This window comes from Mytilus galloprovincialis, chromosome 2, assembly GCF_965363235.1.
Source record: "Mytilus galloprovincialis chromosome 2, xbMytGall1.hap1.1, whole genome shotgun sequence".
NCBI classification, from domain to species: Eukaryota; Metazoa; Mollusca; class Bivalvia; order Mytilida; family Mytilidae; genus Mytilus; species Mytilus galloprovincialis.
Window position 1 is genome coordinate 4,718,839 of NC_134839.1, and position 17,330 is coordinate 4,736,168.

Sequence of the window (17,330 nt, forward strand, 5' to 3'; positions counted from 1 at the left end):
TTTATTGTAGTTGTAGTTTTAAATGTAAATAAAGGAGGTGTAATTTTTAATAAGACTACCACCCAACCACTTTATTTAACCAAAATAGAAATACATGGTCAAATATATACTTCTCAGTGGTTTTTTATGTATTCAAGGATAAACCTTGGTCACAGGCTATTTCAATGACAATATGTCGACTAAAGACCAGTCTATGAAAACTTGGGAGATGGGGTATTATTGCAAATGAGCTAAATATCTACCAGAAACTTTGTCGTTTTCATTTTGGAGATACAAAATATTGAATTTTGAAAGACAGAAAAAAAGTTGAGAATACTAAATATTATATGCAAATGCTATAGAAAAACATGAATAAGTATTTTATTAGATCCTCTTGTGACCACCTCAAACATCAGAATAAAATATTTCGACCGAATAATAAAATCTTTTCTATAAAAACATCTGGGATTGTATTTAAAGGAAGGACAACCCATATGTGTGAATACAGCATGCTTCAAGCAGGCATTAACCATCGCCTTAGATTACAATTTAATTTAATGGCAAACATATTAAAACATCTAAATAAATTATTTATGGTTTTTTTTCATACTATCCTACATGAAAATATTACTCGGAACATAAATTTTATGATATATCGCCGCAAGGAGCGTAAGCTATCTGAGAGAATATAAAACAAATTTATTTGACTTGTCAGGCGGTCGTTAAAAGAAACACTTTCGTTAATAAGGGATTAGAGGCTTTTATAACTTTATTAACTTTGAAAGGACCATAACTCTGCTTTGACAATGAAATTGACGACTTCGCCACGTGTAGAATCATCCTGCTTAAGCTAGAGACGAGGAAATTATTTATTTTTGCAAAAGTGCTATCTTAGTAGAATGGCTTCAATTGTTTTAACTAAGCGCGGACGTCGATGAAAACACTATTATCATTTGTTTAGATGACATAAACAAATTGAAGTTGATCTACGTATAATAAGAGATTTTATTCAAAATAACAAGACGTTTTTCTTTCTTTAAGATGACTGTATGAATAAGGCTGAGTGTGCTTAATGAAAGGTTGCATTTTATTCCAGAGGGGTGCATTATACAAGATGAGTAATAGGTGCTCTTGTAATAGATATTTCACTTAAAAAAAATAAACTTTTTGCGTAGTTAGTAAACTCAATTGATCAATGGGATCTTTTGAACAAAATGATCAAATTTAAGTTTAAGCTATGTATAAAAAGGTTTCGAGGAAATTTTAACTAACCTTTAAACCTACTTAACTGTTGTTATGGCCGATTCTGATTAAAGGTCAAATCAGAGCAGAAAGGGCAGAAAAGGGGTACGTTTTTTTTTTCTCTCCGTTTGTCTCATCGGTTTGTAAGCTAATGTTTTGCTGGTTTTAGACTTGTGTTAGTTTATTTCTATTTTACAAGAACGAAATGAAGGGCGTTGACGTTTGTACAAGTCACATTTTTCAACCGGCAAACATAAAACAATTTAGGAACAAACTTTGAACAAAAGCATGACAATTCAAACTCATTCCGTATGTTAATTTGTTCTTCTTGTTTTCATTTAACAGAGTATTTGTTGTATTTGTTTCCAGTCGCTAGGCGAATACAGTTGATCTTCTGGGAATTTTTTTTTTTTTTTATTTCATATTATAACGCTTCAACAGCATTGTTTCAAATTAGAAATGAATTGTATCAATTTATAGTAAAACTGTTAATATTATTGAAAATTTTCAAAATAACACGTCTTATTGACATCGACTCAAAAATGTTTTAAAAAAATCAATCCTTCAAGTACACAGCATGCTAAAAGTTTAGAACCAGATGTTGAAATATGAATTCATAATATGATTTATAAAAATAAAAATATTTGTTACAAACACTAAGAAAACCATAATCTCTTGATTGTTTAGAAGAAAATTATCGGAGTGTTAAATTCTTCTTTTGTGGTAAATCATGATTTATTTTGTCAATATTATCCTTTTTAATTGATCTGTGAGAGTATCACTTTTTCTTTAGATGAAGCTGTAATAATATAAGTATACGTACGTTTAAAAGGTTAATAATTTTGCACCAGAAATTATATAAAATAACAAAGAAAATAATTCCATAAAACGTGTATTGTACTTTTTTCTAAATATATGTATATAAGTTTCTGTCAGTCAGTGTTTAGTTTTTTTAACGACGTTGAACACTTTGCATTCTATTTGGACTCTTTTTTGCAAGGGGGTATGGCCTATTTCCCCAAAAAATTAATTGTTTTATTGGAACAGTGTAAATAAAATAAAACGAAGGCATTTCAACGATTTTACATTCAGTTCCAATAACACGAAATTGTTTGTTAGCGCTATACATTGCTGCTGAAATCTATTTGACTCAAAATTTCCAATTTTTAACACTTATAAAATGAAAAATGTGATGACTGAAAGTTAGCAACTATAAGTTATCGTATGGCCTTCAACAATGACCAAAATCCATACCGCTCAACAGATTACAAAAGAAAATAAAACCATTCAAACAAGAATACTAACGTTTTTACATTTTGTTTTGTTTCGATGGACATCAGTGACCAAAACTAAATGAATCTTCATCTGAAATACAATACAGATAAAATAATGCTTGTTCATTCTATTTTTTTGTTCTTCATATCTATCTTTGACAAAATCTTTCTTAAATAGCACAATTTGAACACCTTTAAAACAATGTGTAATCCAGATATATTTAAAGTAATACGATATACTGTTAAACAAATAGAGGAAAATTACAAAACAGATATTCCTAAAACTACATGTATGGGCAATGATAGAAGTTCTTTGAATGATGTATAATTTTCATTGTCATGTATATGTATATGTTCCTCCCCCAAACATCCCTTTTTAGTATATACACGATATATGTAGATATTGGAATCTTTGTTGCATATTTTCGCCCTTTTTAAAAATAATTTTGAAATAATGGAAATTTATTCAAAGTTGTATACGATGAACTACATTTTATGTACATGCACTAACCTAAACAAAATTAACATTATTACAAAGGATAATAGGTATAATTAAAAGTGAATGCAAATGAACAATGTGGTTTATATATATCGGCCATATTGCCATAAATAAAAATTAAGCAAACTTTTGATGTGTCGTAAAAAGTTAGCTTCACGCTGAATGTCATTCACGCTGACAAAATGCAAAAAAGCTACCTGTTTTAAATTCATTTTAATTGTGTTTTGAGTGACAGGCATTGAAATTTTTGTATTTCGTGTTTCTAGATACACACTGATCGTATCCTCTTGTGAAAGCCTAGGGGAGAAAGCCACGAAAATATTTTCAACAGCTGTCATTATTTTATATAATTTATTCCTCGTGATGTTTATGATAAAAATTATTTTAATATCAAAATATTATGAATCTTTTCATAGCAAGGTATCTTTTTTTCCTGAGTGGAAAGTGTTTCCCTTTGATCTATGACATATAACATTTGTTTATCCATTCAATACAGATGTTTCGTAGCAAAATTTATAAATCAGTCATTTAGAACTGGTAAAATGGACGAATGATGAATCTTATTTGTAACAACATGGTAATTATTACATCTTGAAGTAAAAGAAATCACGACACTATATTTTAGGTTAACTGTACTACATGGTAATAATTTTACGTTTTCTGGTTGTTTGACCTTTACTAATCCAAAGTACCCAGATCCAAAGAGTTAGTTCCCTTTACTCAGATCCTGAGATTTTTCCGCTTTATCAAGATCTAAGGAGTTAGTTCCCTTTAACCAGATCCAACGAGTTATTCCCCTAGTCCCTTTAGAACTAGTAAAATGAACGAACGCGAAGTCAATAACCTGCTTACTTTAACAGCTTGAACAAGAAAATAACAATGCAGTTCTGTCGTTACTTTAATTGTACTTCAAAGTTAATATATCGTGTGGTCTGCATAATTGATTGACCTACAGGAATTCACAGAGTTGTTTCCCTTTAACGAGATCTTTAAATGTTAAACTTATTTTCGGTTTTCGTTTTTTTCTGGTGACTTAGCTTCATAATTATTATAGTACTCGTTTTGTCATCAGATAACCTCTTCTTTATTCGAATTTCCAATATAATTTTTCCGATGCAAAACGGCCATTCTAACGTTGCTTTTAACCGTTGACACTTTTAAGATTTTATATAGATAACTTTGAATATATACCGGGTGTAACTTTTTGTGTGAACAAAGTGTTTTGTTTGCTTAATTTTGATATAATATATGTACTAGATTAACTTAGGGTTCCAAAGTATGTCCATGGATTTATGGCTGAATGTACTATATTCTATTCGTGGAAATTAAGATTTCGCAAACAAGGTATTTATTTACTACTCCTACGTCCATCGAGCGTAGAGATAAATTCCGATTGGGTTTTCTATATTGAACTATTTTTGATTTTATATTTTTATTCATATGAACGGTTAAAAACTAAAATCTGAATGTTTACAGGACCCTATTTCATTCCTTCAGTGTCTCTTGAAGACGTGAGAATTTTTAAAATGGGTCATTAATTATATTTTTTTTTATTAAAAATGTAATTAGAAATTCGATACTTGTTTATACTATTACAGGTATTCGTGTGAAATGCAGATACATATTGATATTTCAAATCATTAAGACTAATCAAAACGAGGAATTAAACATTGATGCAAAATGGATTCAAATGTCAAGTTGGAATGTTCTGGTAGGTTGACATTAGGAGCTAGAAGCCCACCCACTACATGTTTCTTTTTCACGTTTCGCAAGGTCTCGCGTGACTTTAGGTCGTAACTTACCCATGTACCACTTCGGTATGAGAAGTGTTCTGATTCGTCATTAAGCGCTGATCATTTTAATATTCGAACTGCTAACTGTTGAATTACACGCACAATCCGGAGTTGTGGTGTTTGGTTACATCTTTTAATAAAAGACGACGCACGTTTGTATCGTAAAAAATCAAATTGACTCCTATATATAATTATCAACTTATCGATTATAGAACTTATTTGTAGACTTTGATATACTCTCATCATATTAAAACAAAAATATTTAATGGCAGCTTAAGCATGGTTACAATTTCTTGTAATTGAGCTGCGACAACAAAGCTTAGAGGGCAACTACCTAAATGTTTAGTGAAACATAAAATACATTTGAATAAGAAATGTTAAAACCCAAACTAAGAATGATGCAAATAACTGTTATGTGAAATTTGAAAATTGAAGATGGATAGTTAGACCATACAACAAAAGATATGGAAGGACCATATACTATCTTCCAAAAGTACGTTCATTGCGGTGGCCATCGACAAACTGTTGGATAAACAAACTAGTAGTCGTTTCCAAGAAAGGGATTTTTCGCATTTAGCTACTAAAGAAAGTAGGGCAATAACAAACTTATGACATGCGGATCGATACAATGTTGTTAGTTTTTCTCTTTTATTAACATTCAATGAATAAAAGAGGGTTTGGATGGGGTTAAATGATTAAAGAATAATGCCCTTAGAAATGAAGATTAGAGAATAAAGGTAAAAAAAATAAAGATTAGAGAAAAAAGGGGTTAATTATTTGAAGATTAGAGAAAAAAGGGGTTAAGTTTTTGAAGATTAGAGAAAAAGGGGTTAATTTTTTGAAGATTAGAGAAATACAGAATAACAGATCCCCATCAGTACCCTCATAAAGGAACTGCAAAGTTTAAAAGATGAACATGCATAAAAAATATACAAGCTCAAAGAAGGAACTTTTATTTAGTAAAGTTTGTGTTGCTCAATCTTTAAGTTTTCAGTACTAGTGTTTTCAGTGTTGTGTTTTGTGGACTTGTCCTTTCATAGTTTTTTATTGGCTTTTCTGTTTAACTTCCCTTTCTGATTTTCAATTGTCCCTTGATCTCTTTTTTCTCTTTTGATTAAATAAAACCACACTTTTATTATACTTCACACGATTATTGTAGTAAAAAGTATCACTAATATTTACACAATGGACACCCCTGACCTTTTTCACGAGAAATTCCTGTCAATCAATGTTTTTAAATATTGTTTTTCATTAATGTTTAAACACGCAATAAACAGTTCCATGTGTATCTGAAATATTTGATTAATAAAAATAACAGAGAAATCAACAACCTGATAAGCAACCGGATCTTGTTACGTTAGAGCTTGTCAAGCAATGTTCAAAGCAACAAAAACTCTTATTATGTAATTATTCTTTGCGAACCACTAATTTATCGACATCTTATTCAGTCCGGGATTGCTTTTATTTAGCCCGGGATTGATGGTAATATTATCCAATCAAGCTTCAATGCCTTTGTACATTCAGTTTTATAATTAAACTAATCAATGTAAAATTATCAGAAATCAGAAAGTGTAAATATCATCCAGGTTAATTTAAGTTATCCTTTGATGACATTTGTGTCTACTTACTCTCATTCCAAGCGATTTAGATAGACTGTAAATTTTGCATTACTGAAATTCAATTCTAATCACTGAATGCATGAAAATTGTTTCATTTTGTTAAGAAAATGATTGAAGAATCTTAGAGGTGTAATTTCAATTACATCAACTTTTCAACGTTTGATGTACTTTTATAGCAAATAACAGCATGTGTTAGAAGTTTACATAGGTAATTATTTGTTGTAAGTAATGATGTCAAAAAAGACAGTTAGACTTTAAAAGAAAATTTATATAGGTGACCTGGTTTTCTTTCTTACCCTTTTATGGTGTCTTGTATATATCTGAGATAGGTTGTCCAAATTCTTTTACTGATTTTTGCTTAAATATTACTGGCATCTGTTCGACTGAATAACTTGTAATTTGCTTTAAACTAGTCCTCAGTAAAAAAAAAAAAAAAAAGAAGTATTTTTTGCCCTTGAGTTAGCAGTTGTAAGTGCTTCGTGCTAATCAAGCCTTTTTCCAGCTGATTTTAAATTTGATCTTGTTTGTGCTTTTCCATCAGTGCACTGATCCAGGTCAGGGGAGAGTTTATCTTTCATGTGTATGCTAAACCCCACCGAAATGTGAGTGGATTGTATAAGTCCGGAGCCTGTTATTCAGCAGTTGTCGTTGGTATTTATAATTTCACTATTTAATATAAAATGTATACCCTCATTAATCAGTGGTATCCCATATTTAGTTCCCAGACTTTCGTCTCAGACGGCCTGTAATACCGGACCTACTTATTGTATTCATTGTTTATATGTTCGAGTCTTGAACATGCATGAAATATATGCCACTGGACGTAAAGCAACCTAATGCTATTCCTTATCACAAAGTGATTAACTTACTGTAGCTGATTAAGATTCATCGCCATGAATGAGGGGCTAGGTTTGATTTACAACTAACGGAATAATGTGCAAAAAGTGCAAAATAAAAAATCCAACACATATAAAATAAAATTGAAAATCGGCAAACAAATATAAAACAGAGAGTATTCGGATGCTGAAATATAAAGAACAGAGAATAATGGGTAAAACAAATAATGGAAAAACAGAACTGAAGGAAGCCAATTCACACCCTTATAAATTAACTTGACGATATAGTTCTACCAAACGTAAGCATAGAATATAAAAGCCATTTAGAAAAGAGCGCTGCAAATTGCAATCTGGAAATAAAGGATAAAAGTAGAGTGGGACAGACGTTTTGCCTCAAAAACTTGGCTGCAGAACATGAATAAATTAATATCTCGTTAACCTCTGATAGTAAAGATACATTTATACTTCTCATTTAACAAAAATAATTTACAAACAGGATTTACACCTTTGACTGATTTTAAAATTATTCCGGATATACCTTTCGTAATAATGTAACTTAAAGGTTTATTTATGTATTATACTAGCGCCATTTTCGTCTAGTATCTTTTTCTGGTTGTTGTCTAAATGACAATATTACCACAGCTTATTTATTTATTTCTTATTTGTAGACTTTTTCTTATTTATGTTTACAGAGTGTAAAACTATACTCATTGGTCATTTAACATTGTTTATAAAAAAACAACATTTTTTAAAGCATTTGAATAGCTCAAAGATGTAATTTTATTTCGTTTGTTCAAATTTGAGCTGTAAAATCTTCATAATGAAACAATAATTAGAACATGGACGAACATGCTGTGTGAAATCTACAGCTCTATGAAACTCCTATGACGGTAGAGAACCACCGACTATACGTTCGATTACCTATTTATGTCATTATGCGGTATGATGCATCTTAATTGACCTTTTAATGTATATTTTGTGATGGAGAACTCCTGTTCAGTACGAATGCTTAAATTGAAGGTGTTAACTATCTTGACATTTATTTGTTTTCAGTGTTTAAATAATAGATTTAGATTATCACTGGGGAATCGTCTCGTTTGTCATCTGTGACAAGTCAAATATCGTTGTCACTTTCTTAACGCTAGGGGTTACTTTATCGTGGCTTATTTGAACCAATCGAAAGGGCACCTCCAATACATAAATGAAAACCGACATCTGAGTTACATTTATTCATGTAAATGGAACTTTCAAAACGAAACATTACTATAAGCATTTTTAATTTTCATAAGCGGAAGTAACATTTTGTTTATCAAACTTATCATTTTTGTAACTACAATCTTTATCCAATTCGTTTATCAAACTTATCATTTTTGTAAGTACAATCTTTATCCAATCTAAATGTTCAGTTTTTCAGTAACAATCTCATTAATTTTGCTCTTTATGTCTATGAACATTTATCCATGTTAAAAATTGGAGTAAGTAATCTCTTCTAGGCTAGACCAGATTAATGTGATTTTGATATTAATCTTGCTTTATATTAGATCGACAAGCCAAATTATGTAAGTGTTTGCTAATCTGGAAAATGTCTACAGAGATACAGATACCGAATTTAACTATATAACCGGATTTGTGAACATGAGCAACACGACGGGTGTCACATGTGGAGCAGGATCTGCCTACCCTCCAGGAGCACCTGAGATCACCCCCATTTTTGGTGTGGTTCGTTTTGTTTTAAGTCTTTAGTTTTCTATGTTGTGCTTTGTGTACTAATATTTGTCTGTTTGGTGTTTTTTTTTCTTTTTTTACCATGGCGTTGTCAGTGTAATTTCGATCTATGAATGCACATCAAGTTATACAAGGCCCTGAAATGAAAAATGTAAAACAAATCTGCTTATATCTACAAACAATATTTATTGTCAGGTTTTCTTTCATATTCTATTCGTCATTTGATTGGATTTTCCCTTCATACTACTTACGCAATAAGGAAGCTTTTCATAGCTCGAAGATTTAAAAACAGTAGGTAAAATTCACATTTTTTAATGTCTCAGTGATGATTGCTGAATTGCCAGGTGACTTCTAGACAAAAGCTGCTTGTGCGATTTAAAAGTTGACTTCTGAACACTGGCGATAACCAACTGAAATAGTCATGGTATTTTTTGTATCTTATGTTTCTCTCTTTTTGAAAGAAAATAAGAAAATGATTCTGTGAATGGCAAATTTACGGTGAAAACTTCAACAAAAAAATAAACAACGGTTTGAATGTTAAGTGTATATCACTGACTTATCTGATCTTTGATTAAAACAAAAATTAATTAAAAATGATTTTAAATCAAAACAAAACCACGATATTTACTTAAATAATTATTTACTTCAAAGAAAGCCTTTTTAAAAGTTATAAAAAAATAATAAAAAATACCCAAGAGAGAAATTGATAGTACATAAACTAATAGATCTATGATAAAAGTAACCCAAACAATTTATCTGATTACATCAGTCAAATTTGCATAAAAGTTTCACATGAAAAGCTTTTAACCCGCATCAGTAAAGCGTGTTAAACTTTTTTCATTGATTGAATTTTAACAAAAGTGCTGTAGACCTCTTACACCAATCGCTATAATGTATTATTTCATCAGTTTTCGTCTTATCAATGAATTATTTCAATCCCGCACGGAATGGAGATGGACGCGATCGGTCTAAAATCTCGTGATCTCTCGGTCACGAGGGTTTGTTCAGTAGAAATCAATTCTATAAAGTACGTTTGTATTACATTTATTCCATGTTCTGAGGAAACATGTCAACTTATATTAGACATATTATTGACATCACGAATATTTTCGTCGTGTTAGATTTCAGTTTCCATTTTTGAAACGGAAGTGTATGTTTATCTCCAATAAGCAATTGCATATATAGTGTTTTCATTGTTTGCAATGTAAAAAAAAGATAATGATAGTGTAAAGGCTTGTATATGATGAGTGAGGGAAGTAATTCAAGTTAGTCCATCTTACATAATTGAACTTTCTATACTCTATTCTTCTATCGTGCATGCAAGCTCTAGATCTACAATAATATCCTTTGCATGTTGAAGTTCTTTCTAGTTTTTTAGTCATATGACTCTTGTCCACCTAAGTCACCAACTATATATATTATGATGAGTTATGGTTATTTATTTAATGTCATATCGTTTTTAATTAATTTTTTAGAGAATAGAGAAGTTGGTAATATTTATGGCAGATATTTTAGTTTTTGTCTAATTTATTCACATTTTAGACTCGTTGTGATTCGGTGCTTGACACTTGATGACGATTGTGTTTTTGAGTTGCTGTCTCAGTGACGTATATCCAACCCTCCATCCAATTATATTGTTATAAAATTTAATCAGATACAAGTTACTTTTTGTGTATCCATTTATCATTGTATAAATCAATTATCATTTATACGTTCATAATTATAAAATAACTGTTTATAAATTTGTAATTATTGAAATAAGGTATTTCTACCTCAGGAATGGATGACCAGAGCTGTATTTGGACAAACCTTAAGGAGTTTTTGGTCCTCAATGCTCTTCAACTCTGAACTTTATGTAATTGATGAGTCTTTTGTAGACGAAACGCGCATCTGACATGCATATTAAATCCTGTTATCTTTGATGAGTTTATTCACTCTCACAAATGCAGTCTGATTGTCGTGTAAGAACTTTCGTTGCTCTGGTGCTTTACTTATTGCATATATGAAATATTGTTATTTTTTTATGAAAAACTAAGATGATTTTTCTTAAATTTCAGATTATATGACAACAGGTTCCATGGGTAATGGCAGTACCCCTGCAAGTAACGCCGGTTCTGCGAGTGGGGCAGGAGGAGGGACACGTCGTCTACGTACAGCTTACACGAATACACAATTACTTGAACTTGAAAAGGAATTTCATTTCAATAAATATTTATGTCGTCCAAGAAGAATCGAAATCGCTGCATCTTTGGATTTGACGGAGAGACAGGTAAAAGTCTGGTTCCAAAATCGACGAATGAAATACAAGAGACAATCTCAATCTCAAAGACCTAAATCTGATTCAGATGAAGGTTTTCAGTTAGAGTGTAATCTAGAAAGTCCAACTTCATCTGAGGAAAGTTGTGAAAGAATAGACAACGGTGAAGCTAAACATGAAATGAATGGAGAAACATCAAACGTTTTATCAAAGAAACAGAATACAAAAACAATCTCTGATGGGCAAACGACTGACACACCCAATGATGATGAGGAAAACAGACTCTCTCAAAACAAAAATAACATTCTCGATCTAACAAAAATAGATAAAACTGGCATCTCGCATGACATGGCGAAAGAGAACGCCGTTAATGATGCGGAGATATGCACAGATGTCGTGGTTTCACAGGGAATTCCCGAATGTAATAGCAATCAGGAATTATTACGCTTGGAAAATAAACAAAGTATAGAAAACCAATCTCCTCTACAAACATTTGTTAGTAATGTTAGCCAGATGAATTCTAAAGCATCACCTTCTGATAGCTTGTCTCTAAACGATGTACCGTCCGTCCCCGATTTACCTGATATCACAAGCTCGCCAAGAGATAATAACAATACAATTCATTCAAATTTCAAAACGGAAAAACTTGATTCTGAATCTGTCTCATATTTCTCCTTATCTTCTCCTTCTACGTCATCATCTGCTATTCCCGCTTCATCTAGTCCATCGCTTTCGACCGGAAGTGCTCATGAATTTACTTCCGGTCCCGTGGTTTCGAGTGATCTTGAGGTTATGAAAGCAGCATCTGAAATAGTTAGTTCAAAAGAAAAAAGAGAGCAACCAAATGAATTTTACAATAGCAAATATCGCCAAAATTCAATGTACACCGGGCATAATGGGTACAATTATCCTGCAATGAAAATGGCAAATAGTCAAAATGGCGAATTATGGCGAAATGCAAATAGTTTTTACAACTCAGAATTGTATCAAGGTAGACCTCAGGCTGTTGCTTATGGTGGACGGCAATATTCTGGAGATTATAGCGCAGGCCAAAATAGCACAAATGCGAATGGTGTTCGCAACTTGAACCCTTCATGGAACGTTTACAATACAAATGGATACAGCGGTGATGCTTTCAGCCAAAATCATGCGCAGTTCAGAAATTTGTATCAGCAGCAGAGAATGGATTTACAAATGGATTCTGACAATTTTACAGCAGCCAATTTATCGAGATACAACTTTGGAAACTCCACCGAGACAATTAACAGCCAATCAATGGAGAGAAGATTTAATTCGCCTTATATGGGCAAATCGTCTACTTATCCCCAGCAGACGACCCGAATAGACCAACATTCATCAAATTCCATTTACAGTGGCAATTACATGGACAGTTATTCACCCGGTGTCAATACTGTAATGAACTCATCAGTATGCCATAGACAACTCTCTAACAATACATCCATCCGGAACATCTCTAGCCCTAGCAATAAAGACAGTGAATTAATACAAGAACAATATAATGGCGGATCTCCCTATAATGACGTCTCATCGTCTGACTTTACTAGCATATTTAGCGAGTATTTTAATTCACAACAGCCGGAATACCAAGCGATTTGAGTTATAAAAATCTCATAAGACGAGAATCTGATAATTTTTATTGGCTGTAACTATTGAAAGTAACAAAGCAATTTATTACAAAAAGAACATATCGGTATTTTAAGGACATTGATTCACAACTCGCTGTTACTTTTATTGGCCGACGGAAGAAAACGGGTAAATAAGAGTGTCCATAAAAGGTGTGATTACAGCAGTGATATAAAGCAAAGTTATATGTTTATTGTAGTTATTCTGCTCAGTTTTATTTAATTCGATGTTTTATTGTTATTTTGTTAGGGGTTATATGTGAATTTTATGTATATTATGGATTTTATATAAAAGGGAACTTTGAGTGATTTTTAATTGTCCTCTCATGGATGTTTAAATTTGTGCATCAAGGCTTGCTTTTGGTTAAATGATAAAGAAATTTCAATAAAGGTTATTGTTAGAATCCAACAACATGGTCATATAAACAGGCTTTCCTGATATCAATATATCCATTAGAAGTCAAAATTTGGGTAGAAAAAACAACGTCTCCTTGAAATCACTGGTTGACTTATGAGAACTGCAAAAAACGAGCATTCATACAAAATTAAATGATTAAGATTTAAAAATTTGACGACGAACATAGAGAAATTATTTCCTTTCCATAGCTTAACATACATTTTCACGGTTTCGTCATGTCAAACTTAATTTTTGGAAGAAGAAAAATGACCACAATTAACCAATTTGTACACTTCTCGTGATAGCTCACGATACTTTGGCCTGTTTCATAATGCAACATTTTTAAAAGAGTTTAATCTTGAATGACAGTCATTTTAAGCAGAGCTGTCCCAATAATATTTGGAACTCGCCTCTTTTTCACATTGGCAATTGTCTTACCTTCTTTATAAGCTATGGTTTAAGAGATATACTTTATATCAAAAGACAGTAAGCTTTGAAACAAATTCTATAAATACTTAGAAAAGCGTTCCAACTGTGTTGTATTTATACTGCATTCCCATCAGGTGTATACCGAAAAAAATATTTTATAATCTTACAGTCAAATAGAATTATTATGAAAATGAAAAACAACAAACTAGTAAGATTGTTTTTAACAAAATAAGATATTTTTATACAGTTCAATTATAATGAAATTGTTCTCAATAAACTTTATAATGTAACATTTTGTAAAAGCTACAAATATCATTATTTCTGTAAAATTTTCTTTTACTGCAGTTTTTCAGTTCTTAAATTGTCTTTGATGTTTTTGTTATATTAATGAATTGTCAACAGTTATTTTTATCATGCAGGAATCTATTAAAAGATTTCATACTTTCATTGCTACATAGAATATTGATAACTGTGTTCCGCGTATTCTTTTTAACGATTGTGAAAACTGGTGAATTTTTGATTTAGTTGATTTCTATCAAAATTGCATAATACATATCGGTTCAATTCTTCAATTTTTCATTAACTTCCTTTTTTAATTGATTTGAACGTTATATATTAATATATTTTAAAAGTTACATACACGTAAGATTTTTCGCTTTTCTTTACGAATTTGCAAAGCCCTTATTTATAATACCTATCATTCACATGCAAAATCTGCCTTGTTGTTTTATTAAGCATATAGACTATATAAATACTGTTTTCCTTATATCTGTATAGTCTTCAAAGAGCTATTGTGTTTTGTATACATACATGTATATAAGATTATGTATGGGGTTTACATACGCCAAAAAAATAAATAATAGAAAAATGGCTGCTACAATATAGAAAAAAATGGGCAAAATCAATAGGGAATTATATAGATAAAAATGGTTGCTACAATATAGAAAAAATAGGCAAAATCAATAGAGAATTATATAGATAAAAATGGTCTTAAAAGCAAAGTAATAAAGACATGGTGAACCCTTATTCAGATCCTCATACATACCTTATGTTCACCTATTGCACATCTCTTTTCCTTATCATGTGTGTGTGTGTGTTTGTTTGTTTCCAATAATATTTTAAGGATAGAACTAAATGATGTACCACTATGTTTTTCACTTTTAAAGTGTAGATTTTACACGTGCTTGTGACTAAATCTTATTGTCTTTTTTTAAGTAAAATTTAATCAAGTATTGTCGGAGACCAAATATTTTGTAAAAAGAGATGTAAAATCAAATTTCCCAAATACGTGTAGTTCCAGCTATCTCTAAATAGAAGTTTGTTCTGATATTGAATTAGTTTTAAAACAAAACATGACGTGTTGTTTTTGGTGTTTGCCTTTCCTATACCTACCCTTAATTTATAGGATTATCTTCAACACTTGTTTTGGCCTGTTTTTTTTTTTTATCTGCTACTGTTATAATCTTGATTAAAAAAAAAATACAATTTTAAAATTACACGAGTAAAACATATCAATTTTAGACAAAAAATATTATACAATTTGTTTCCGATTTTACAGGTTTTACACAATCCCGTTGATCGAAAAAAAACCCTCGGATTGGCATATTCATGTATTATCAATTGCTCATGAATAAATATTAATCATTAAGATTCAAAAGAGTTCGTTTAATATCATCTGTTTTTATTACTTTCCAATTTAATATTATGGATTAATGATGTAAAAATAATAAGAACGCTAATTATTTAGTTTTGAATTAGAAATTATTTATATACATCAGGCAGATATGATGATTATAAACATTTTATTTAGTTTTATTTGCTATTATAAGATAGATTTTTCTGAAATGCTTAAAAGTGAAAGAGATAACATTAAAGTTTTTAAATTGCTATGACTGTTGCATTAATATTGAAAGAAAAGTTAAAAGGACACCAAAAAGAAATATAATTATTCATTAAATGTCATGTTTTGAGATTAAAATAACAATTTTATGACCGCGATTCCAGTGATAGGAATCCGATATTTGTAAAAGTTGAGTTAATTTTTTTTTCTCGAATACTTGAAATTTTCAAAATTATAATTTTTATTTGTTATCGAACTTTTCACTTGCCGAACTTTACATCATTTTAATTGGGTAAGAGTGACCACCTAGTCAATATGTGTATATTATTTACATGGGTAGAGTTTCTCTATTTTTTCCATTTCATTATTCAAACCTTCGTCCCTCTTTTAGTACCAGTCTCGCTAATTTTATTTGATCCCGTCTCTAAATATCACATTTCAAAAGAATTTGATGTATCACTTAAACCGAGAACTTTCGAACAGAATAGACCTTTTTGTTCCAGCTACAACGCTTGCATGTGACAGTCAAAAGCTATTAGTTAAACCGTAGGTTAAATTTTAATTTCTGACAGATATTTCTTTAGAAAATTGGAAAAGGGCGTGACGGGGGATTAGTTTGAACTGATAGTATGTCATTAGCCATGTTAATATGACACGGGGAAGATAGTTGTGTCACAATACAAGTAAAGGCTCTGGTCTGACAGTGGGTATGAATGATGGCCATGTCTTCCGGTGCACTTGCGCACAGATGCATTACAGAATTTGTTTAAATTTCAAAATTACATGCTGTGATTATAAAGATAATGACAAGACAAAATATAAATCTTGTTTACTATGTCAGTGCATTTTTTTCTTAAGCCAATCGATTTTTCTATGTTCCTTTTATCTGCTGGCAATGTTTTTCCTTCTCCTGTTACTGTATTTACAACCATCATGCATCTTAGGGAAAAATAAAATGAAATTCTACCCTTATTTGTCTTTACCCCACATAAAAATGATTCTGTGCTTTTAATACGTTTTGCAGAAGTTTGTTTTCTCGATATAGCAAGATTTAAAACTACATACCCCATACATAATATGTCAAATTACAAGGCCACAGTTTAAATGGTCTCTGTTTTTATCTCAAAACAGGGGGAAATGTATTACGGATGCACGAATCCCAGTCGACAAATATTATTATTTACGAAGGAAAATATCTCATTTTTCTTTCCACCTTATTATGTACATGTTATATAAATCTGTCGTACTAGTAGTACGTATATATATATATATAGTTGACCAAGACAGAACATGATGGCAATATTTCATTTTTCGGTATTTATAATAACCTTACCAGTAACGTGATATGAAGAAGATATTAATTTCTTTGTATATTTTAAATTATAGATGAACTTGTAAATTTTGTGGTTGAACCCTTTGTTATCTATTTAGTGGTAAATTTTATGTAATTTATCGGCGAGAATGTGTGAGATTTATTCATGCTATACATGTTATTTGTGCATGTGAAAAATTATGAAAGTTGTAATTTTGACTTTTATTTTTTGTTTTGGAATAAATTAATAATAATTAAATGTAAATTTAACTTTGTTGTCATATTTTAGACATATAACAAAAGATACAAGTGCGTGATGACATGATTAATTTCCGAATCTCCAAACCTTAAGGCTTTGACCACGCCAAAAATGTTCCTATTTTAGAGAGACGAACCAAAAAAACAGTGCGGGATTTTCTCGCTGCTTTGAAGACCCATGGGTTGCCTTCGGTTGTTGTCTTTTCTCAGGTCGGATTGTTGTCTCT

At 31.0% G+C, this 17,330-nt stretch overlaps 1 protein-coding gene across 2 annotated transcripts in view; it reads left to right on the plus strand.

Annotated features, from left to right (window-relative positions):
• Positions 1-17,115, plus strand: part of LOC143062714 (uncharacterized) — a 31,948-nt gene extending 14,833 nt beyond the window's left edge. For both annotated transcript variants that reach the window (XM_076234472.1, XM_076234473.1), the window contains one exon: positions 11,025-17,115. In XM_076234472.1, the coding sequence (XP_076090587.1) occupies positions 11,025-12,841 (1,817 nt within the window). In that variant the 3' untranslated portion in view covers positions 12,842-17,115. The remainder of the gene's footprint in view (positions 1-11,024) is intronic.
• Positions 17,116-17,330: the final 215 nt, after the last annotated feature.